This window comes from Protopterus annectens, chromosome 8.part0 (genome assembly GCF_019279795.1).
Source record: "Protopterus annectens isolate FY-2018-M chromosome 8.part0, PAN1.0, whole genome shotgun sequence".
NCBI classification, from domain to species: Eukaryota; Metazoa; Chordata; order Ceratodontiformes; family Protopteridae; genus Protopterus; species Protopterus annectens.
Genome location: NC_056741.1, coordinates 443,016,129 through 443,042,394, shown reverse-complemented (window position 1 = coordinate 443,042,394; position 26,266 = coordinate 443,016,129). Strand labels below are relative to the sequence as shown.

Below are 26,266 nucleotides of genomic sequence, written 5' to 3'. Positions count from 1 at the left end.
ACAATTAACAGAACATGCTGGAGGGATAGATTCCTGTCCCAGAGACTTCCCATACTCTGGAACAATCTACATATCTATGTCAAGCAGAGTTCGTCACTGGCACTCTTCAAGAAAAATCTCGATGAGTGGATAGGTAATAGGAAATTCACCCCAGGAATCACTTCAGCGGCCCTGCTAGACAGGGGCACAGGTAAATAGCATCCATGGGTGGCAAAAGCCAGGGAACCTTGTTGGCTAGACTTACATAAGCCCAAGGGCCGATAGCCTAGTACCTACCTCTGAACCTATGAACCTATACCACAAGTAGGTTAAATGATGTCTTAGTGTTGCAGACGAAAGTGCTAAACTGTGGATGATTTTAACCTACTTTTGGTATTAAACATATTCTTTGACAAGTTTTGAGTTTGGTGGTTGATTTTACTGGTTGTTTTGCTGTTATAGGTTAATGTTGAGTATGTTTAGGTTCATGGCAATTTTAAAATCCGGGCACATAATTTTCTACATCTGTTGCATATGGTTAGAAGAAACAAAGCTGCCAAAAGAGAGAGGGGAAGACATTTACATATAATACTGCATGCTACACTCAATATATTTAAGATCAAGGACATTTCAAGCAGTCGGACATGTAATTATCTACATCTGATGCATGCGGCAACAAGAAAAAAGAATAATAGAGATGGATCTTCTTCTTGACTTTGATGAGTATGAGTTCATTAAATGTCAGCCTGGTGATCCCACACAATTAAATGTTTTTGTTAGCATAGACTGCCATAATCAAAAGGCTGTCCCTGACAGAACTCAAAAGCACAAAATCAATAAAAAGTCTTACAAACGCATGTTTGAAGGTGGACAGTCCCACACATACATCCATTCCTTGAGTTGTTCTATTGTAGCTCCAAGATCACACATACATGGGATGAGGAAGTGCTTCTCTTGTCTCATCCCCAAGGTTATTTGAACTCAGTTCTCTTATACACTTCCAGCACTTTGCAATTCTTGTCCTGCAAAGAAGAAGAAAAAAAAAGATTTATTTTATTTTATATTTTTTACTGTGGTAGTATACGGATCATAAATGACCTTGTACAGCCTAGGTGAAATATTTCACAAAGATGATATATTACATATACAGTAAAAAATATATAAGAAAAAGTATCACACATAGTAGCAGATAATATTTTCATCAGAGTGGAACTGCCAGGTGAGGAAAGGATGACCACACAAGTTGAAGATACCTTGCATGAATTATTAATGGAAAGAAGAATAACAAAAGGACTTTTTGACTTTTTTGAGGTAGCCAATCCAATGATTCCAGCTATAAGTGGGCTACCTAAAATTCACAAGGACCCTGTGAACCCCCCACTTCAACCTATTGTGGCAAGAAGAGGATGGGTGACTGAACCCTTGTCCATATTTGTTGAAAGTGAGTTAAAACAACTACTAGCAAGAGTGGACATGGTAATTAAAGATACAGGTAGCTTCTTGAATAAATTGTTTGAGAAGACGCAAATGATGGAATCCACTGTAGAGCTGCTACTGGTGACTATGGATATCAACAACCTATTCACAGTCATTCCACATGAATATGGAATTGAAGCCATTAGAGATCTTTCTTCCAGCATGGGATACAAAGCAGATTTGATTTGTTGACTGCTTGATTTAATATTGGGAAACAAAATATTTATATATGATGATACATGTTACCTACAAACATGGGGAGTGTCCATGGGCACCCCATGTGCAAACAGTTATTCTAACTTGGTACTTGCATACTAGGAAACAAGGAAGGTGCTGAATGAAACCAACACCTGGGTCCACAATGTATTTTACTGTGGACTTTTCGTGGACGATAGTTTTATGCTGTGGAAAGGCAGCGAAGAGGAGTTATTATTGTTCACAGAATATCTCAATACATCGACCGAATTTTTAAATTTCACTGCAGACCACTCAAAGAAAGAAATAGAATTCTTGGATGTTAGCCTCTGCTATGATCCTGACCAAGGTTTAACCACTGGTATTCATAGAAAAAGTAAGTGGAAAAATCACTACTTACATAGAAGTAGTATGCATCCAGGGTTTACTTTCAAGAATGTTATGGAAAATCAGATGGTTTGACTGTCAAGATTGTGTACAGAAGATGACACCTTTGATAAGGAATGTATGCTGCTACGCGAACATCTGCAACACAGAGGCTACAAGGATAAGGAACTTTCTTTGAGAATCAAACCAGGTTTACTGAGGTCTACCAAAGGACGTCCATATTTTCGTAGATCAGATACATTGGTGGGAGAAAATGTAAATAATAACAATAAACAAAAAGGAACGAACCAGATAAATTGTATACTCACGTATAGTACAGATAATAAACAGATCTGTGACATTATCAAGAAATTTTGACTGATCCTTGTGGAGGATGAGATAATCAGAAATATTGTGGGGGAATATCCCAAGTTTGTGTTCAAAAATAAGAGCATAAAAAGGTTACTTTGTAACAAGGATGGTTTTCCTAATAAGAATAACAAACTGAGACAAAGTACACGCAAGTGTGGAAGATGTAAAGCACATCAACATATTGACACTAATAATTCCTTTACACATCCCATCACTCTAACAGTTTATCATTTTCGAGTTTCAGCTACCTGCAGTAGTCAACATTTAGTTTACCTGGTGACCTGTCAACAGTGCCAAGCTATTTATGGGGGGAGAACAGACCAGCATTTTAAAGACAGGGTGTTAAGACACCTAAGAGATATTTGGCATTACATTGCTGCTACATTTCTTTAACTGCACATGGCTGATGGTAATTTGCTACTAATCGATTCTAACCAAAACAACAAAGAAACAGCAAGAAATAAAACCCTCATGGAGTTTCTAGGTGAGTCAGCTAATCCCTTGATACAATTTAATTTTGAAACAGAGGAGATTAAAGACAGAGAGGAATTAGGAACAACAGAAAGTTTAAAAAAAAATGTTTCATGAAATGGAAGACACTGCATTCCGCCTGAAAAGGTTGCAATGGCAGCGTTTTCACCTAGAAACCTGCATATATCATAAGGTTGTTCTACGAAGGATGAAGGTGAAATATCTACCTAGTTATGACAATAGTCATCCAGACTTACTTGCCAGATGGCAGACCATCAACTTTGAAACTAGCTTTAGTTATATGTAGCTGCTGATAGAGTATTTTAAACCAGAAGAGGAGCATACAGCAGAGCTAATTAAAACTAGGCAAACGGAATTAGAACAAATGGAACTAACAGAAGGATGTTTAAATACACTTGAAATGCTGCAACAGAGGCTTAATAGTTATGATAGTAGACTAAAAACACAAAAAAATGAAAAAGTTGTCATGGGATTTTAGAGATTTCAAAGATGGCAATATCAGTATTGTTTTTAATAAATGTTCTTCTGATACAGCTGACTCACGGACAGATATTGAATCCATTAGTTTGAGTAAGGAACCCACAGATAAGGGAATAGACTCATTAAGGGGAACAAGAAGCAATAAAATCCAATGGGAACACAACCAATTTTGGAAACAAGTTGATTAGAATTGAACCGGTAGCCAGTACCTCAACTGGCACTAGACCGAAAGAAGGAGCAATTCATGCTCCTTTTTTCTGTCAGCTTCCGATACCTGTGAAAGAGAATATACGAAGAAACAACAGAACCTCAAGCCAGGAAAGGCAAAGGAAAAAACCCAATTATTAAATAAAAATAAAAAGGAGCAAAATTTGTTGGTGAAATTATCACAGAAAGCCTTGGATAAAAGCAGCATTCAAATTTTAGAGAAAAGGCTTACCTTTATACCATCCTTATACTTGGACCTAACTGAATTTATTACAGACATTAAGTTGTTTGGAAGGAACGTGACTTTAAAAACTGTACTTGGGAATGAAGGGAATCAGCAGCCCATTAAATACAAAAAAATGAGTGTTTTTGTGCCTGTGAACCACCCAGCTGTTGAGATGTTTGTTCGTATATGTGAAAATGAAGTGGGAAAATAAAGAGAAAAAAGTAGTACTAGTGGAAGTCATTTTTACAATATGACACAATAGGAAATGGAAGCATTAATGCAGCTCAAAGGAAGAGAAGATATTGCAATAAATCCAGCGACAAGGGAGGAGCCATCGTAGTAATGAATGCTGAATGGTATAGACAAAAAATTCTGTTGATACTGCAGGATGTATGTACTTATAAAGTTATAAGTAAAAGTATGCAGGAAAGGATGACCCCACAAGTTGAAGATACCTTGCATGAATTATTAATGGAAAGAAGAATAACAAAAGAACTTTTTGACTTTTTTGAGGTAGCCAATCCAATGATTCCAGCTATAAGTGGGCTACTTAAAATTCACAAGGACCCTGTGAACCCACCACTTTGACCTGTTGTGGTGGGAAGAGGATGGGTGACTGAACCCTTGTCCATATTTGTTGAAAGTGAGTTATTATTGTTCACAGAATATCTCAATACATCGACTGAATTTTTCAAGTTCACTGTAAACCACTCAAAGAAAGAAATAGAATTCTTGGGTGTTAGCCTCTGCTATGATCCTGACCAAGGTTTAACCACTGGTATTCATAGAAAAAGTACCTGGAAAAATCACTACTTACGTAGAAGTAGTATGCATCCAGGGTTTCCTTTCAAGAATGTTATAGAAAATCAGATGGTTCGACTGTCAAGATTGTGTACAGAAGATGACACCTTTGATAAGGAATGTATGCTGCTACGTGAACATCTGCAAGACAGAGGCTACAGGGATAAGGAACTTACTTTGAGAATCGAACCAGGTTTACTGAGGTCTACCAAAGCACGTCCATATTTTCATAGATCAGATACATTGGTGGGAGAAAATGTAAATAATAACAGTAAACAAAAAGAAACTAACCAGATGAATTGTATACTCATGTAAAGTACAGATAATAAACAGATCTGTGACATTATCAAGAAATTTTGGCCGATCCTAGTGGAGGATGAGAAAATCATAAACATTGTGGGGGAACGTCCCAAGTTTGATTCAAAAATAAGAACATAAAAAGGTTACTTTGTAACAAGGATAGTTTTCCTAATAGAAATAACAAACTGAGACAAGGTACACGCAAGTGTGGAAGATGTAAAGCATGTCAACCTATTGACACTAATAATTCCTTTACACATCCTATCACTCAAACAGTTTATCATTTTCGAGTTTCAGCTACCTGCAATGGTCAACATTTAGTTTACCTGGTGACCTGTCAACAGTACCAAGCTATTTATGGGGGGAGAACAGGTCAGCATTTTAAAGACAGGGTGTTAAGACACCTAAGAGATATTTTGCATTTAGACAATAAAAACAGTCTAGATGGATATATTATAGCTTTCCCCACACATACGTTTCGGTTCCAAGTTATAAAACGTTTACCTGTGAATGTAAGAGGAGGCGATATACAGAATCACACAGAAACTTGTGAAATTAAGTGGATTATGAATCTAAAGGCGCATAGATAGCCAGGTTTAAACATGATGGTTTCTTTAAAACCAATACTGAAGAATAGGCATTGAACTATTGGTTAAATCCTAGGGGCTTGCCCCCTTTTTACTCAGACTATTGGATACAGTTAGATTGGATAACATAAAGGTGTGTCTCACAAAAAAATTAATTGATTGGTTAATAGCAATATATCTAGTTCACCAAACTCAAAGTACTTTATGATCTGAAGAAGGCAATCCTGCCAAAAGCGCTTATTGTATTTTGAACTAATAACCTGGAAGTTTTGATTTTGTCTACTTACTGGTTTTAATACTCCAATAAAGGAAGAATTTAAGATTTTTATAGCATGGTGGTGAACTCAGGTTTTTGTCTAGCTCTTCTGCCTCTCTATTGAGACACCTCTAGCAGTTACAGATTTTCTTTGGTGTTTGTAGGTATTTAAGACTGTTATAATTGGACATCAGTATTGCTGTTATGTTGTTACACAAAGTGTATATGCAGTAGTAAAAAAAAAAAACGTTTAAAAACGTGTTGTCCATATTTACAGATAATATTCTACCAGAGGGTAATATTAGGTGGCAGGCATTTGATATTTCTTATAGTAGGACATCAGTGCTGCTGCTGCATGTGATAGAAAATAAGAGTTGAGGAAAAGGGGGGAGAAAAACATTTAGGTGTTAATAGATGAGAAAATAGAAAGAGAGGGAAGATGGGAGTGTATTTATGTGAAGTAACCTGCTGCAAAATCAAGTACAGTCAGATTTGCTATGAAAGATCTTCTTGAGCTGTGTTCTAAATGAGGAAACAGAGGATTGCTCATATCTTAAATAGGAGGGGGGTAGATTCCCATAGTTTTGGTGCTAAGATGGAAAATAAGTCATTGGTGTATTGAAATTTGGCTTGAAGGGTTTGGAGGAATGTAGTTGACTGGGAGTGGTGTCTGACGATAAAGTGTGTATGTTTGGTGTGAGGTTTGCCAGTTAGGGTCTGGCAGGAGTCAGGTTACAGGAATTTGGAAAGTAGACAGCTTAGAAGAAGGTGGACTCTTTATACCACTGGGAACCATTTGGCTTTTTTGAGGGTAAGGCAGTGTTGATCATGATAGGAGGACTCAGAGATAACATGACAAATGTTCTTTACAATGATCTGAGAAGTGGAGGAATTTTTCTTAGAGGCAGCAGCTATGAAGTCCATATTCAAGCTATGCTAGTAGGGGTCCTTTGCTTATATTCACTCTGGCCCAAAAAAGAGGATAGCTAATTTCTGAGCTTCCCTTTTCTATATGGGTCTGGAAGTTTAATGCTTTGTGAAGGCAAGAACTGAGGTATTTAAAGGATGTGGGTGTTTCAAGTGGTGCCATTAAATATTACAATTTTAAGACACTTAGTAAACTTTTTCAGTTTTGCTGAGTACAAACAACATAGTTTACAAAGAGTTAAGTAACAGTTTGTGGTTCAAGAGATAGAAGTTTAGGAAATGCTGGGTTTGAATTTCTGAATGATTGGGACTTTAACTAAAAATGACTATATCATCTACATAAAGAATGTGAAGTAGATTAGAGAGGTTAAAAGGTCAATTGTTAATAAATCATAAGAAAAGTAGCTTGTCAAGAAAAGAGCCATGATGTACACCCATTGTGACTGAAGCAGTTTGGGAAAGGGAAGAGACTTTTTTACCTTGAAAAAAACTATTTATCAGGAAGTCTTGGTAGCAGGTAACAGATGTGTTACTGATTTAAGCTGTAGAAGTGAATGAAGGAGGAGTTTGTGATCAGTGTAGTCCAGTACCTCAGTGAGTCCAATGAAGAGTGCTTCTGTACGTTTACCTTTGTCCATATTGAGAAAAATGTCCTCTGTGAGTCACTGCAAAGCAGTCATAGCACTGCAGCCAGACCAGAAGTCATAGTGTTTTAAGATAAGATGATATTGTATTAAGATGGAGAGTTGGTGATAAATGATCTTTCCTAGCAGTTTGACAAGGATGGGTAGTAAGAAGATAGGACAAAAATGAGAGGTGTTTTCTAACTTAGGTGATTAAAGGGGAGGTTTAATATATTTTTTACATATGCATGACATTGTATTTTGACTTAGCCAAAAATTATACAGGTGAAGAAGAGGATGAGTTAGAAAGTCCCTGAAGTGAAAGATGAACCAGAGAGAAAAAGAGCTTGGGGGGAAGGACAGAGGAAAATATACAATAAAATAATATTTCTTTAATGACAAAATGGTAACTGCACAGAAGAGGCTGGAAAGGGATGTGGATATGCCTGATCAAGTACTGGAATTTATTGACATATAAGCCAGCTGTAGAAAAAACATTATAACTGGCATGTGAACATGACTGCAGAAATCACAGATGACCTGCAGCTTTTGCAACAAGGATACATACTGAATAAATGAGTATGACAGCTCTTTGCGGCCATCAGTTCTGATTCCTGCTTTCAGTTCTAGAGACTACGGGTCTAAATAGGCTTAGTAAACTAGTCCAGAAAGGTAACTAAAGGGGTACATTGTGTACATAAGAACATATAAGAGATGTGATTTGATGGTGAAAGTATGTGTATTCTGGCAGAAACATTGCGTGTATGTGCCTTGTGTTTTTGTGTGTGTATGAGAGCGTGTGTGTGCTCCCTAGTGAAATGACAGGAATCAAAATGCCCTAAAATGCCAAAAAAAGACTGGAAATGCAAGAGAAGAGCAAATATCGAACATTAATCCTGCCTACATCCCCTGATGTAGGGGCAAGCCACTCCACCCACTGAACTTATGCATTCCAACTCTGAGACTGCCATACCTCAGAGAAATGGTAATCTCAGACTAAATATATAAGTGCATATTTTCAGCCATTCATTCTCCACATTACGGGACTCGCTAGTGTGTGTGTGTGTGTGTGTGTGTGTGTGTGTGTGTGTGTGTGTGTGTGTGTGTGTGTGTGTGTGTATTTGTGTGTGCATTAATTCATGTGAAAGATAGATGGGGAAAACGGTTATGTAAAGTACTGCAGGGCTAAATATGAAACACGAGAGAATTATTTTTCATAAAATAATATTCCCTTTAGTACCAAGTAGTGTTAAAGCTACAAGCTGATGGAGTTACATGAAACGCAAGGAGTTTTTCAGTGATAGACAAAGTGCTGGACATCTTCCGTAGTTGTTAAGTAGTGGAAGCAAGGGCAAAATCACTTAAAGGATATAGAACTGCTGGAAATACACTCATTTGAAAAAAAAATGAAAGTGTCAACTTTTCGGTCATAAATCATTGAAAATCCAAAGTGACTCAGTGGGATTGAAAAAGTTAAAAGACCAAAGGGAAAACTGTCTACCCTGTCCTAAAAAGTACTTTTTGTGATTCGGCTACCTTCAAATGTAATTCTTTATCAAAGCAAAAATAAAGAAAGAAATAGATGGACAGAGATATATAGCATTAAGCAGAAAAACATATAGGCCGACAGATAGATGGACAAATATAGACAGACAGATAGCTAATGCACTGTAACACCCTTTTACATGATATTTAAGCCCTCCTGACATACATCTTCCATAGCTACCTATCAGCTACTCAGCCCTGATTACCTATCTGAGACAGTTTTTCCACCAGATAAGGAGCATAAACATGAACTAGAAAAAAAAAAAACAAGAGTTATTAAAAAATGCTGAGTGTTTAAAAAATCCATCTTGAATGAAGTGATGCTGTCATCAGAATATAACATACAGATGCTCCAATAGGAAACACCCAAGTAGTAATGACTCCTAAATGATCATTATCACAGATTATTTGGCATCAAAACATTTTTATCACACCCTCATATGCTCCTTTTTCTGTCTATAAAAAGGGCAGAGTTGAAGGGTTTCTTTACTGGGTGTGTGAAAATCATTAACGCACTATACAGGTAAGGATAAGAAAACAATAACTTATTTGTTCTTATTTAATTTTACACCTAAGGTGCACGTTTAGTTCTGAAATTGATTATTCACAGTTTAGAATAATTTGAAATTAAATGACTGGAACCCAAATATTAATAATTAAAACAAGCAGGACAGATAGCTAACATTAGTTTATGTAAGTTATTTTCTGAATTTATGATATAGCTTGAGAAAAACAAAAATTATTGTATTTCCTCTTTTTTGAATACTAATTTTTCTGTTATTTATTGTACTGGTTACTCAGAATTTGGTAGACTATCACTGTAACTATATGTGAATGGCAACATGCTGTGAAATAGTAGAACAATTTATAAATTAGAGTAGATTTATAAAGTGTAGGACAAAATTGTTTTGTGGAGTAATTATTTTGACTCAGAAGATGCAGTGTGTATGTTTTCATCTTCATGCTGAGTGCTAAAGCATAAATAAGTTCTACAGTGTAAACTGGTAACAAACATGTTATTTATGGATTTTTTTTTGAAGTTCTAATTTGACTGCTTCACCCTTATTTTGATAGTCTGACAAGTGTGTACATGTGAATTCTGTTACTGATGGTGCTTCTTTGAAACCATTAACCAGCAAAGTCAGGATAAATATTATATGTATATCTGTTGTGTAACATAATTTTATCTATGTATTTATATCTATATCTATATCTATAGCTACATCTACATAAATATATATATATATATATATATATATATATATATATATATATATATAGCTATCTCTTCTGCTTTCATACACATATGCACTCTGACTCACAGACATATGCACACACACACACACACACACACACACACACACACACACACACACACACACACACACACACACACACACACACACACACTTTGTTATTTAAAGTTGCTTTTCTTTTTTACTTTGCACTCGCTAAACAACAAAAGCACTGCTTAGCGAGTGTAAAATAATGGATCAAACAATGTCACTGTTCTTTCTCTCTCTCTCTCTCTCTCTCACACATAGTCTCTTCTGCTTTCACACACATACATATAAGCACACAGTCAAATCTGCTTTCATGTACGCATTCACTCACACATGCAGACAGAAATATAAACACACATACACATACATAAACTTTTTTCTGTTTATTTTTTACACTTGCTAAACAGCAAAATCGCTGCTTAGCGATTATAAAGTGATGGCTCAGTCGATCTCGTTTTCACTCACACACACACACACACACACACACACACACACACACACACACACACACACACACACACACACACACACACACACACACACACACACTTTTTCTAATTTTCATTTTTTTTTTTTACATTTTACACTCGCTGAACAGCAGAAGCGCTGCTTAGCAAGCGTGAAATAATAACAGCTGTTAGTTTTTTCTGTCCGAGCTCCACTACAGCTTGATATGCTGCCCTAAAATGGTGGACTCATTTTTCAGTGGCATTACTTGAATGTTAATACCCGTTCTCCAATTGGGCTGCGATCTACAGATCATCCATTCTCTAAGAAAACAGTAATACAGAGTCTACTTTAAATAGCAGCATACAGTGGCCATTTCACTGAGTGAGCCTTTATTCATAATGTTTTTCTTTTTTTTTTAAGTTCCATTTCATTGCTGTCTGCCCTCCTCCTCTTTGCTTCAGTGTAGCAAGTGTGCATTTTTTTTTTATGTTTCCTTCTCTGAAGGTATACAATCTCGGAGGCCCTCCTCAAACACTTTAACTAAAATTAGAATACATAGAGAAGATAGACTGACAAGCACTTGTGGGTCAACCTACTGGCCATGTAATACAGAATTATAACAGATTTAAAAGGTCAGTAATGATAAAACAGCACTCCACACACACACACACACATATATATATATATATATATATATATATATATATATATATATATATATATATATATATGTAGTTATCTCTTCTGTTTCATACACACATACAGTCTCACTCACAGACACACACACACACACACACACACACACACACACACACACACACACACACACACACACACACACACACACACACACACACACTGTTAGTTAAAGTTTCTTTTCTTAGAGAGTATAAATTAATGGCTCAATCAGTCTCACTGTTCTCTCTCTTTCTCTCATACACACAGTCTCGTCTGCATTCACACACATACATATATACACACACAGTCTCTTCTGCTTTCATGCACCCATTCACTCACACATGTAGACAGAAACATAAACACAGTCATACACCTGCACTTTTTTCTGTTTATTTTTTTTACACTTGGTAAACGGCAAAAGTGCTGCTTGGTGAGTGTAAAATAATGGCTCGATCCATCTTGCTTTCACTCACAAGCATGCATACACACACAGACATAAACATACACACACACACACACACACACACACACACACACACACACACACACACACACACACACACATTTTTTTAAATTTTCTTTTCTCTTTTTTTTTTACTTTTTACACTCGCTGAACAGCAGAAGCTCTGTTTAGCAAGTGTGAAATAATGACGTCCATTAGTTTTTTTCTGTCCGAGCTTCACGGGGACTTGATATGGTGCCCTGAAGTGGTGGGACTCATTTTTCAGCAGGCATTACTTGTACATTAATACCCTGCTGGAGAACATTCATTCTCTAACTGGGGTGTGATCTACAGATGGCCTTTATTCATAATGTTTTTTTTTTTAGTTCCATTTTAGTTCCATTTTATTGCTGTCAACTTTCCTGCTCTTTGCTTCAGTGCAGCAAGTGTGCATTTTTTATGTTTCCTCATCTGAAGGTATACAACCTCAGAGGCCTTCCTCAGACACTTTAACTAAAATTAGAATACATAGAGAAGATAGACTGACAAGCATTTGTGGGTAAACCTACTGGCTATGTAATACAGAATTATGACAGATTTAAAGGGTTAGTAATGATAAAACAGCACTACACATGGACATATAAAATCTCATACATAAGGTTAGTTTGTCTATCTCTTTCTTAAAGTGTATTGCTTATTTGTAAGGAAAATTTGTTTATAGAGCTCATCCATTTCCGAGTTAGTTCAGTCATGGTCATGAGCCATTGTTACTTCTTCCAGAAGAGGTCAAAACACACAGAAAACTACATAAATGTAGGATTGTTGTGATTTAAATTTACTTTTTATCTATGTGGGCAGTTCTCCTAAAAGGTAATGGCATAGCCATTGACACAGGATCAAGGAATTTTTCTAAGATACTCTGGTCTTGGTTCTCACTTCAACCTTTTTACTTAATCTCTATTTCTAACCTAATATACTCTACCTTTTAAGCCCAAATTATCTGTCCTTGATGAATATTGTACTGAGATATTGCACTACTTCACTTAAATGTTACTCTTACTGACTTCTAGTTTGACTTATACTAATGCAGTTTGCCAGTGTTGATGTTAACTGGTATTCTCTTGCTAGATGTTGTGTTATTTCACTTACATGTTACTCTTACTAATTCACAGTCTGACTTATACCAATTCTATTGCTATTTTATTACTCATTTGTTACCTTCATTGTACAATAATATTGCTTTTCTTCACTAGCTGGCTGGAATTGTGCCTCAAAGGTGTCTGTTGAGCAGCACACTTACCAAGTTAACAAATGTATAAATAAATAAATAAATAAATAAATAAATAAAGAGGAACATACTTGGTGTTAGAGAGATATCCATAGCTAAACAGGAAATTAATCATTTTCCTTGCTTATCTTTCTCGGGGCGAGATCAGAGGTTTTCTCTACTCCTGCTGCAGTACCACCCTCAGTGGCTATTAAAGAACATTCATCAGGGCCTGCCTAAAAGTTAAGTGTGATTTTGTTATGGGAACCATTTTAGGATGTGTTGGGGTCACTGCACCAGCCCTGTGTATCATTGAATCTAGGAGTCTAATAAGAAAATGACACCATGCCAACAATATATTGTTTCTTCCAGCCATCAGAACTCATTTCTCTGTTATGAAAATATTTAGACCAGAAAATGGCATTGGACAGAATGTGATACAAATGGTCATCTGAATAGTTCAGGAATGAGGGCAAAAATTGCATTAAGGAAAGTGTACCTTAAATTGTAATCATATCTCACTTTCCAGTATAATACTGGTGAGCATATAATGTTTTGTAAGTTACTTACTTTTTAAGTTCAAATTTTGTGTGTCTTTTTAAGTCAGATTAATGTTTTATTTTCATTTTTTTCTAATTCAGAAAGTAGTATGATTGGCTGGATGAAATTATATCAAAGGCTTTTTAATTTTAAAGCTGCACATCAGAGGAAGCACTCTAATGACAGAAGAAATGCAAAGTTTGCTGTAATGTCCTATATTAGCAATGAAATTTAGAATTTGCAGCAAGAAAGTCTCTGAAACTTTTTTCTAGTATCTTGTTAGATTCACTAAAATTGGTTCTCACTCCTTATTTCCTGAATCATTTAAGAAGCCAGCAAGAGGAGAAGAATAAGAGACGTCTGTGTTCCTGATTCAGGGTGTGAGTTAACTGTGGAACATTACAGTTCTGTATTGTGTCCCCATATTGCTGTGTTCCTGATTCAGGGTGTGAGTTAACTGTGGAACATTACAGTTCTGTATTGTGTCCCCATATTGCTGTGTTCCTGATCCAGGGTGTGGGTTAACTGTGAACATTACAGTTCTGTATTGTGTCCCCATATTGCTGTGTTCTTGATTCAGGGTGTGAGTTAACTGTGGTACATTGCAGTTCTGTATTATGTCCCCATATTGCTGTGTTCCTGATTCAGGGTGTGGGTTAACTGTGGAATATTACAGCTCTGCATTGTGTCCCCATATTGCTGTGTTCCTGATTCAGGGTGTGAGTTAACTGTGGAACATTGCAGTTCTGTATTGTGTCCCCATATTGCTGTGTTCCTGATTCAGGGTGTGGGTTAACTGTGGAACATTACAGTTCTGTATTGTGTCCCCATATTGCTGTGTTTCTGATTCAGGGTGTGGGTTAACTGTGGAACATTACAGTTCTGTATTGTGTCCCCATATTGTTGTGTTCCTGAGTCAGGGTGTGGGTTAACTGTGGAACATTACAGACTCTGCATTGTATCCCCATATTGCTGTGTTCCTGATTCAGGGTGTGGGTTAACTGTGGAACATTACAGCTCTGCATTGTATCCCCATATTGCTGTGCTCCTGATTCAGGGTGTGGGTTAACTGTGGAAAATTACAGCTCTGTATTGTGTCCCCATATTGCTGTGTTCCTGATTCAGGGTGTGGGTTAACTGTGGAACATTACAGCTCTGCATTGTATCCCCATATTGCTGTGTTCCTGATTCAGGGTGTGGGTTAACTGTGGAACATTACAGTTCTGTATTGTGTCCCCATATTGCTGTGTTCCTGATTCAGGGTGTGGGTTAACTGTGGAACATTACAGCTCTGCATTGTATCCCCATATTGCTGTGTTCCTGATTCAGGGTGTGGGTTAACTGTGGAACATTACAGTTCTGTATTGTGTCCCCATATTGCTGTGTTCCTGATTCAGGGTGTAGGTTAACTGTGGAACATTACAGTTCTGTATTGTGTCCCCATATTGCTGTGTTCCTGATTCAGGGTGTGGGTTAACTGTGGAAAATTACAGCTCTGCATTGTATCCCCATATTGCTGTGTTCCTGATTCAGGGTGTGGGTTAACTGTAGAACATTACAGTTCTGTATTGTGTCCCCATATTGCTGTGTTCCTGATTCAGGGTGTGGGTTAACTGTGGAACATTACAGTTCTGTATTGTGTCCCCATATTGCTGTGTTCCTGATTCAGGGTGTGGGTTAACTGTGGAACATTACAGCTCTGCATTGTATCCCCATATTGCTGTGTTCCTGATTCAGGGTGTGGGTTAACTGTGGAACATTACAGCTCTGCATTGTATCCCCATATTGCTGTGTTCCTGATTCAGGGTGTGGGTTAACTGTGGAACATTCAGCTCTGTATTGTATCCCCATATTGCTGTGTTCCTGATTCAGGGTGTGGGTTAACTCTGGAACATTACAGCTCTGCATTGTATCCCCATATTGCTGTGTTCCTGATTCAGGGTGTGGGTTAACTGTAGAACATTACAGTTCTGTATTGTGTCCCCATATTGCTGTGTTCCTGATTCAGGGTGTGGGTTAACTGTGGAACATTACAGTTCTGTATTGTGTCCCCATATTGCTGTGTTCCTGATTCAGGGTGTGGGTTAACTGTGGAACATTACAGTTCTGTATTGTGTCCCCATATTGCTGTGTTCCTGATTCAGGGTGTGGGTTAACTGTGGAACATTACAGTTCTGTATTGTGTCCCCATATTGCTGTGTTCCTGATTCAGGGTGTGGGTTAACTGTGGAACATTACAGTTCTGTATTGTGTCCCCATATTGCTGTGTTCCTGATTCAGGGTGTGAGTTAACTGTGGAACATTACAGTTCTGTATCATGTCCCCATATTGCTGTGTTCCTGATTCAGGGTGTGGGTTAACTGTGGAACATTACAGTTCTGTATCATGTCCCCATATTGCTGTGTTCCTGATTCAGGGTGTGAGTTAACTGTGGAACATTACAGTTCTGTATTGTGTCCCCATATTGCTGTGTTCCTGATTCAGGGTGTGGGTTAACTGTGGAACATTACAGTTCTGTATTGTATCCCCATATTGCTGTGTGCCTGATTCAGGGTGTGAGTTAACTGTGGAACATTACAGTTCTGTATTGTGTCCCCATATTGCTGTTACTATTGCAAACTCAATGTACAGCAGCTCTAGTAGCTGCATTTCATTATCTTGTATGTTCAGCTAAAACTCAGAATGTACCAAGAGTAAGCAATGAACAGTTAACAAGGAATCCGTGAAAGTGCTCATCTCACCAGCAAATAAGTAAAATGCGCTGGAGAGACAAATTACCCAAGATGTATTCCACCTCTGGAACAAACTTCTTCTGCAAGCTAAACAAAGTGATATGCTGGCATCCTTCACATAAAGCTGGGTGACTGTAGGGGGACCCATAAATTTACTTTGGGACTGAACTGCTGTGCCCTTCTTGAGATGGGGAAGTACAGCGGGAGGAAAGGCATTGGCAAGAAATAAATGGTCTTCTGACTCAATTGCCTGTTTTTCTTATGATTCTATGATCTTATAACAACTTTGTAATATATGCTGCTATATTCTTTATTTCCAGGTTGAAAACAAAGGAGGCAGAATGTCAAGAACAGCAGCAGAAACACACATTAAAGAGCTTGGAAAAATCTTTGATATATGTGCTGCTAAAGATGGAGACAGTAAGACAATGAATTATAATGAATTTGAGGAAATGATTAATACCAATTTCCCAAACATTGCTAAGGTAAGTTACTACTGCAGAAGTCTTGTCAGAAAGCATGTTCTTTTCTAAGGAATATTTCATTTAATTTTCCCAATAAGTACATTAGAATGATGCACAAATCGATACTTTCTCATTGACTTGCCACTTGCAGATTCAGACACCATTTACATGGCACAAACCCACTCTTTTGTCCAGGCTTAAGTATGATCTTTTATTGTTGTGTTCTCTTTTTTTCAGCATCTACTCCTACCTAACAGTGATGTAACTGCTATAAGGAGACAAAAATCTCACTTCCAGTAATTGTCTCACTCACTTTTTTATTTTTGTATAGTAATAGTAAGTTATCATCCCTCACCCACCGCCATCAACATTGCCGAACGTGTTTCTTGTGGTCTCTCCTACGCAAGTGCATCTTCTGTTGTTGTTGAGGTACTTGTGAGTTGGACAGACAGTAGAAAATATTAATGTAACCTAAATACATTGGTTTGTATTTTTGGCAAGCTTGTAGCAGACAACTCTTCTAATAATCTGTAAGGAAAAAGAATAATTTTCATCTATATTCATGGAGTTTTAATGCACCTTTTAAGTTATTTTATTTTATTTATGCATTTTTCCTTGCAGAAATTTAAAATCACTGACATCATTCTATACATATTGACGTGTGTGAGATGGTCAACAGGTGTGTGAGACTGCACAATTCTCAGGGCTTGAAAATATTCCTCTTTGCTAAGTTTGTGAGATGTCATAGTTAGTATATATAATTAGCAGGGGGTGTGGGGTGCATGAGAGTTTGCCCCCTGCAAAAAAACATTGCTTTTTATGTTTTTTTTTGGTTTAGGTTTTTGCATGCAGTAGGTTGTTTATCTGCGTATGCTTAGTACTGCATCGATATATATATATATATATATATATATATATATATATATATATATATATATATATATATATATATATATATATATATATATATATATATATATATATATATGAAAATGGGTTTGCAAGCAAAATGCAATGAGTTATGTCTGAATTTATGTAAATATAAATTAAAACTAAAGCATGAAACAACAAAGACAGCATTTACTGGTCTGCTAAAATATATAAAAAGTAAATTGCCTGAATGACTAAAAAGTATCACAAAAACTACCTAAAGTCCTAGTCAGTAGAAACTCAGTTATCAGATTTCTCTATAGTTGAGGAAAAGCAGTATTTTAACATAGAATAAAAAGACAGAAATAAAATAGTTTGGGGTCTGGTTTGTGTAACAAATGAAGAAATGCAAGCCATGACTTGTGGCATTGCTATAAGTCCTCATTTTCTGTGCACAAAATACTTCCTGCATCACTATACAAACTGCATTGCCAGTTTCAGTACTAGGGATGGTAGTGAGATTGGTAGGAAAGCTCTGAATGAACCCATGTTATGGATTAGTGGCTGCATAAGCCTATATAGTTTGAATCATTATTATTACAGCCAATAAAAATCATAAAGTGTACTTAAAGTACTAAAAAGTAGCAACATTTAAAAGAACTGTATGTCAGTGCACATATTGTATCACAACCCTGCCCATGTATTAATGTACATATTCGGACTGTCTCCAATACAAAATGGAAATCCCCTAGTGAATGGCATTAACATACAGAATATTCATGTGATATAATCGAAAAGCTTACCCAGGTCACCCTGCGGCTGGAAATTCCAGACTAACAAGGTACAAGCCTGTTGTTGTGAAGCTCACATTGTGAAGCATAAATGATTGTGAAAAAACAGTCGTCAGATACTGCAGGGAACTGTAGTTTTCCTGATTTGGATAGGAACTCAGAGTTCACCACAGCTCAGAAGAAATGTTTCTTTCTCCAACTGGTGGTGACTTCAGAGATGACTATACTCATTACTAGTGATTAAAAGGAATCTGGGTGACTTTCCCCATATAAAACTTATGATTTTATTTGGTTTTCTCTAGAATGCTTTTCTTCAGGAGAGGCAGTGCTTTGGAGGGAAAAAAACAGATTCAATCAGTCATGCACTGATTTAGTTCTAATCACATTACTGATCCTTATTTAGCTAATAGTATCAATAACTTGTAGAAAGTGAGGCAGTGGATGTGCCATCATGGATGCAGTACCGTATCACAGATATCAGACAGACGAGTCTAATAAAAAGTGGAAGGATGAGGCTGCCATACATAATACTATTAAACAGAAGTATTTGTCTGCCATCTGGAATACTGCATGCTTTACAGAGAACAACACAGTGGTAGAGCCCGTCAGTGGAAAAATGCAGACTATAATGCTCTCGGTCAGATGGAGGCCAAGACCTCACACTCACCATGCAGTGAAATTTCCTCCTTTGCCCCTTGCTTAAAATGACTTACTCTTAAGGGAAATCATGACAATCCACTGAGTAAAACAATTTCAGATGAAGAAAACTGTGAATAAGGTTTGCTAAAGCCACTTTCAATGAAATACAAAATAAGATTTTTTTGGTAGTGGCAAGGCCTCCCCTAGTACTCTTAGTGTGTAGGGGTGGACCCTCACCTTATAAATACCAACTCCATTGTCTCACAAAAGTGGAAAATGTGATAAGTTAACATTTACTGAAAGTGACTTTCAGCCAGATTCATTTGAGTATTGCCCATCCGATGCAGTGAAGTCAATCACCCAAAAGCTGCACTACCTCAATTCAACTTATGCAAAAAAAAGTTCATAGGTGTGTACTAGGTCAATGACTACTAAGTCCCTTCTAAGTCTAACCATGCAACCTAAATGTAACCCACAAATTTGATTTATATAGGGGGTGATTTACTGACTACCTCTGTCCATCAGAGACATAGTCACCAGACCAGGGGTGAATTATTACCTATTCATTGGCCCATGTTACTTTAAATAGAGATAGGGATGAACACTGCTTCACATGGATGGGTATCCAATTCCAGAGAAAGGGAATTCTCTGAGAAACATATCTGTCCCCCCAATGTATCCTATTCATGTTAGAAGGAAAATTTAGGTCTTTTGATGTAGTAGTCCTGATGCTGTTTGTTTTGCATATGTGCAAAAGTTTCATCAAAACAGGGATCAAGGATTCCTTGTATGCCTGGCAAAGATCACCACTCAGATGTATGTATGATACCGATTAAGGAGATACAGCTTTGAGTCTATCAATGCAGGACATTGTGTTTATTTCCTGAATTCGTTTTGTAAGGAACCTTTGTGGGTGTTCCAGTTGCTGCATGTGTCTTGTCAGATACATACCAAAGAGGGTATTATACTCTACCGTGGGTCTGGTGATAGCCAAGTACAGTAGTGCAATGACCTTTCTTGACCTAGATACCATGCCCTTACTTACAAATTGAGCAACATAGAAGGATTTTCTTACTACCTTGAACACATGTTGGTTGAAGGCTGGGTTAATATCTACATATGTTTCCAGATCTCTAACTAGTGAATCAACTTTCAGTGGTGTTTTATTGATTATGTAGTTACCTGGGGTGGCTGACTTCCCAAAAGGTACTATAATGCATTTCTTGAAACTGAGTTTTAAGCCACTGTTTGGCATGAAATGTGTATCTGTGTTAGACCTTCATGAAGGGTATTCTTGTTTTTTGGTGATTCAATGACTGCTCCCAGTTTGCAATCAGCTGCAAACTTGGTCAGCTAGAGACCTTTGAGATTGGGTTAGACCTCTAAGAAGTAGATACAAAAGAGGAGCGAGCCCAGGACACAGCAGTGAGAGACGCCACTGGTGACCAAACTCTTTGTGGCGGTGGCTTCATTGATCCTAACTTCTTGGGCCCTACCCATGAGCCAGCCAGCTATCCAGCATGTTATAAATAAGTTTATGCATAATTCTATAAGTTTGTTGACAATGCCTGAGTAGGGTATTATATCAAATGTTCTAATCAGATTTAGGTAAGCAGTATGCGATGATTTCCTCTCATCTATTGCCTTAGTGACCTTTTCAAAGACGTTCACTAGGCTCAGTAAGCATGACCTTCCTTTGACAAAACCAAACTATAAACTGTAAATAATGTCAACACATATAATTTCTTTCAGGAGATTATCATTCTGGATGAGTTAGACATTCCATGTGAATTCAGAAACAGAAGATAGCACAGGCAGTAGGATGTATTTCCATCTTGCTGTCATTGGAACCTGGAAAAAGAATGAGATATATGCATTAATATTCAGATATGGCTGATGGATGCTATACAAACTCCCTATGATGTGTAAGATTCAGCAGCGATCTTCATATGCGGTAACTTGGAAAATTTGGTGTAGCAACTACCTTCAGTGGTCATCCCTGCAGCTACCTACATAGGCCTATGAGGTCTTTTTTTGTTTTGACATATTGGATCCCTACATTAGCCTTACAAAATCCTAAGCTTGTTAAAGTGCTGCCAATCACGATGAATCAGCTGGACTGGAATTCAGGATCCTCCATGTTTATCTAGAGATGCAGCACTTGTAGTTGTTATTTAAACAACAAACCCTATGCTGCCTTGTTAAAAGTTCTATATGCAATACCATTGAGTAACAGAAATATTGGTCTAGGAAGTACAACAGATAGAACATGGAAATTGTTGTTCTGTGTTTGAAAAATAAGTTGTGAATCTGATCTAATCATTTAGTACTGTGGTAGGCATGTGTTCATCCAGATGGTCAACAGAATAAGCAAGGAAAATAAATGATTTATTATTAAAATTTAGGTTCAGAACAGGACTGTAGGAAGAGTATAAAATGCCTTAACTATATGACTTCAGAGTCACATAAATAGGAAGTGGATTATGGAGAGGGATATCAAGTTATCTGACACACATGATCAGTTTTCTGCTAAGGCAGAAAATAACTATACCTAAACTGCCTTCAAACAGAACGGCAATATGACTTCTAAGCGAAGTCAGGCTTTTAAATCTGCAACGAATCTTGATGATGGGTGTGAGTCAGTTTCCTGTAATTAAGATAAGTAAACGATCATTCCATACATAGTGTAGAGTGAAGAATTCTGAGATTGTAAATAACTAGTGAAGTAATTAACTTATTTATTAAGCAGGTCAGATCACCGATCCACGTGGATCATTTTCAGACTCATCCAGGAAACATTAGTTAAATGATTTGCGCAGAGTCCTACACTAGGATAATGAAGAATGATGGAAACAAACCCTGGGCTACAATAAGCTGCTTGTTAAGATCTTATTACTTCATGCTAGCTGCTTACCAATTTTTTATGCCCGATGAAGAGCTGGGGAAATGTGTGCAGTGAACATGGCCTTGGTTCTGTGATAGTTCTGAAATGAGGGAAGGTCATCATGGTATGGGAAAGAATGCATTCAACACAGCAATTTTCCTTCCGAAATGGTTATGTTTAGCTTTGTGCTCTGCAATGAATAACATGAAAAGGTGGCATTGACTGTATTATGCAGTTGGTTAATCACAGAAAGGTTCAGCCAGATCAAGAAATATGAGGGCAAAATCAGCCTTTCTCACTGTTACTTGTTCTCCCTTAGCCTCTGAAGGATCTAGCAGATGAAGAAGGTACTTTCTATTGCAGCTATGAGCCTGGACTTCCCAGGGAGAAGTTTTGATATGGAATGTGCTGTTTAGCTGGGATCCAGCATGGAGGGAAGTATATAATGGAGAGGAATGGAAAGAACTGCAAAGTTATTACCAGGACTGGAAGGACTGAAGGAGATAGCAAGTTCCCTGCCAAAAAAATAAAGTGTACTAAATGAGAAAAAAGCCAGGGGAAGCAGATGTTTATATTTAACAGGGAATGAGTGTGTGGCTATCATCTAGGTGTAATAACTGCATAATTAATTATAACGTAGTAATATGTGCAGTACTCATATCTTGCAGATCAGTAAATGCAGCTGTCTTTATCTGTTAGCTGAAAACTAATAGTTTCATTTTTGCCTGTTTATCAGTGAGGAAGATAACAGGATATGTTCTTTGGATTTGAACATATGCATAAATTCCAGAACCTGTTGCCTGTTGCTGGATATAGTTATGTATAACATGAATTCAGCTTTTGTTTTAAGTTTTGAGGTAAATTAGGTTAATTATCCAATGACATCATGTTTGAGTATCTGGGAAAGACAAGGTGAAACTTTAGATTATAGGACATATTAAATAATTTTTAACAAGACTTTGAACTGTAGTACATGTGTTTCTATAATAGGAAGACAATTCTGAAACTTCCTAATACTGTGCTTGCTGTCTTGGTGATCCCTTATTTGTTTGAGAAGTGGATGAACATACTATAGCTGGAAATATATTCATCTTATTCATATATGTATTTCTTTACCCACAATCAAAACTGAAGTTTTAGAAAGAAGGTTTATATCCATATTTGAGTCCCAAAATTCTAAATGACAGACTTATGAGACTGAAAATAACAATAAAGAGAAGTGTTTTTATATATGAAATGTGGTAACTAGAAATCGTCATCAGAAAGTTATTTTCATCTCCATTCATGTAGTGATTTTAAAAATTCCAAAAGTCAGATTTTTGGGATCTGCATATGAGTATGATATGCAGGTAAAGGTTTTATATAACACTGCAAAATCAGGTCAAAGAACAAAATATTTTAATGAATCAGCAAAACCATTCTTTTCATGGGAAAAAGCTCCCAATATTCCAGTGGGGCCTGACCCCCATATCGCTCTTCTTTGTAACCAACGTTAAGGCTGGGCAATCTGTTAAATATGTCAAATCCCTTCAGTTTTGTGGGATATTTTTGTCATTTTTCAGATTGTCTGATCTATATTATTTTGCTAATATTTATTTGCCATTTTGTGTATCACCTGAATTATCTGCTATGTGTTCAACAATCTTAAAAAAAAGTCTTGTGAAAAAAGTTCAGACAAATTGTAGAGATGAGCTATTGTTATCTGCACTAATTTCGCTGACTATATGACACTTATTAATGTCCTATTCAATGTCTCTGTGAGGGTAAACTATTGCAGATAAGTGAATGGGTAAAGGCATTAGGATATTTTATTTTATGAAAAGCTTCAGTCTTGATGTCCTTTTCCCCATACCACAGACTAGGCTTAATATACCTAACTCAAAGATTGCTGTTTGTCAGTAATGTTAAATCCCAGCCTGTAGCAACACTGGCCAAAACTGACTCCTTCATGAAGCAGAGTATTTTGAACTTGTCATTCTCGCCAAAGTCTTTGTTGTCAAACTTGGCAATGATAAGAAGAAAATACTACTGCTTTCATTGGTAACAGACCTCATTAGTCAATCCCAATTACTTAACTACATCTTGCAGAATGGAAAAGTAGCAGACATACTAACTTTCATAAAGCAGCACATGGTTTAATTTCATAATACAATTTTCTGCTATAGGTATTTTTTGTCTAGACATTCAAAGTGTTTTCTTACAAATTGTTCTGGAAGTAAAAAACAAACCCTATCTGCAGCAACACAGCTGAACTTAATCATTTTTATCAATGTTAGTTTCATTTAGTGGTTTGTTTAATATACCATAAGATGAAATGAAAATGATTCTGGTAATAGGGTGACAAATTTTACATCTCTATAACTAAAGTACTTCCATCATGCAAGTTTCCTGCCTAACGGTCAGATTAATCAGCAAGTGTCAAACAAGTCTCATAAATAAACTTAAGCATGTGGTATATTTTGTATTTATGTAAGTAAAACTCTAAAGAAATAATTTAGTACTGTAAATGGAAATATTGTATTGCAACTACCAAACAAGTTGCAGTTAACATTCCTAGGATTTAGCAGTCCATACAAATGCCTGTATTTCTAGCTTTGGGTATCCCTTCCACAACTTAGTATTTAATGTGCATGAACTTGCACAAGCTTGCTAGTCATATTTTTAGACAAACAATACTATGCAGTTAAAAACTCATTTGCTAAGAAGACAATGATCAGCTACAACTCTACATTCATGCTTGAAGTTTTGTATTTAGTCATGATTATTATGTTTTAGTTAGTATATTAATCTCTGAAACTAGCTTAGACTACATTGATTGTTTATGTTGCATACCAAATGTGTCTACTAATGTCAATGACATTAAGGGGTCTGTGTAAAACATTGTACATGGGTTCAGGTATACTTGTTTGTAAGTGTTAGATGTAAAGTTAAAACTTAGATACTTGTTTTAATAAGAGCCTGGAATACTCACCATCTGTACACTGTATATAGAGTTAAGATACCTAGGTTCATAAATAGATAGGTTTATAAATTAATACTATGCTAACTGCACTTATGGACCGTTTTAAACTTAGCCAATTATTCCATATGAAAATCAAACCCTGCACCTTGTGTCTGTAAGGTAAACTCTTTAACTATGATGCCATTATGCCATCCTTATGTATATGTCATACAACTATACTTGGGATAGAGACATTGAAATGTGAACATATAGATGTGTTTCAGTAAAATCATGTAGAAATTATATAATTTTAAAGATGAACTAAAGACTGCTTACATTGTTAGAAGAAGAAAAACATTGGATCCTTGCATTTTAATGAGGATGATACCATAATCCTGTATAGAAAATAGACCACAGTGCAGAAGTGCAGATTGAGCAATATATTATGTTGCCATATTTGATAATGTACACAATAAGGTAAATGAATAAAGCTGGATCGTAGCAAAGGTGATGTCAAATAATAATCTTTGCACACAACTGATGAAATGGATGATTTTATGATATTTACAATTTGTCACAAAGATATCATTCACTAAAATATATTTTATATTTATTTTTGGATATGCTTTGTTGTTTTTAGGGGCAAAACCTGAAAGAAATGATGGCTAAGTTGGATAAGGACTGCAGTGGTGAACTGGACAAGACAGAATTTGGCAAATGCATAGGAAATTTCATTGCAAAATGCTAACAATATTTTGATACAAAGAGTTGCAAAACAAGCTGTAAACATAATTTATATGTGTTACATACATGGATACATTGCATACAACTGTATATAAAATATTTAATAAATGGAATAAGTAAAACATTTCCCAGAGTTTCATTTTATTGTATCTTGGAAATTCTTCTCAACAATGTATATTGTTTTAACACCAGTACCCTTAGAAGGTGCTCCACAGCAATTTATCCATTGTCCAACTGAACTTTTCTACTTTAAAATATTTAATAGGCCAATACTATGTTATTTATTTTCAACTAAACTGGAAAAAGTACAATACAACTTTATAATTTACAGACCATCTCACTGGAACACCTTGCTTTTAGAAACAATCTTCTTCACATAACCATTCCAGCGATATGCTAGCAAGGTTCCTTATTAGAAGACCGAAGACGCATTCTTTCGAATGTGTCTTGGTCGAACTCAAAAGCCTGAAACAACAAAATATCAAAGCGGCTTTTAAGAGAATTCTTTCCTGGGAAAGAATTTGCTTGGCCACTTCATTACTTTGCCAGTTTTGGCACTGTAGTGCAGTCTCAGAGTTGGTATATTTAAGTATGGAGGGTGTGGGTGGCACAGCCCCCCACATCGGATAGGGTGTGGGGGGCAAAGCCCCCCACTTAATGTAATGTTTAAAGTATTTTATTTTATTTTTTTGTTGGAAGAGCAATTTTT

The 26,266-nt window shown here is 36.5% G+C and overlaps 1 protein-coding gene across 1 annotated transcript; it reads left to right on the top strand.

Moving 5' to 3' along the window:
* The first annotated feature begins 9,213 nt into the window (after positions 1-9,213).
* Positions 9,214-25,683, top strand: LOC122808863 (protein S100-G-like). Its single transcript, XM_044079960.1, has 3 exons — positions 9,214-9,355; positions 16,545-16,709; positions 25,454-25,683. The coding sequence occupies exons 2-3, from the start codon at positions 16,566-16,568 to the stop codon at positions 25,559-25,561; spliced, it is 252 nt and encodes an 83-aa protein (XP_043935895.1). The 5' UTR covers positions 9,214-9,355; positions 16,545-16,565; the 3' UTR covers positions 25,562-25,683.
* The last annotated feature ends 583 nt before the right edge of the window (positions 25,684-26,266 follow it).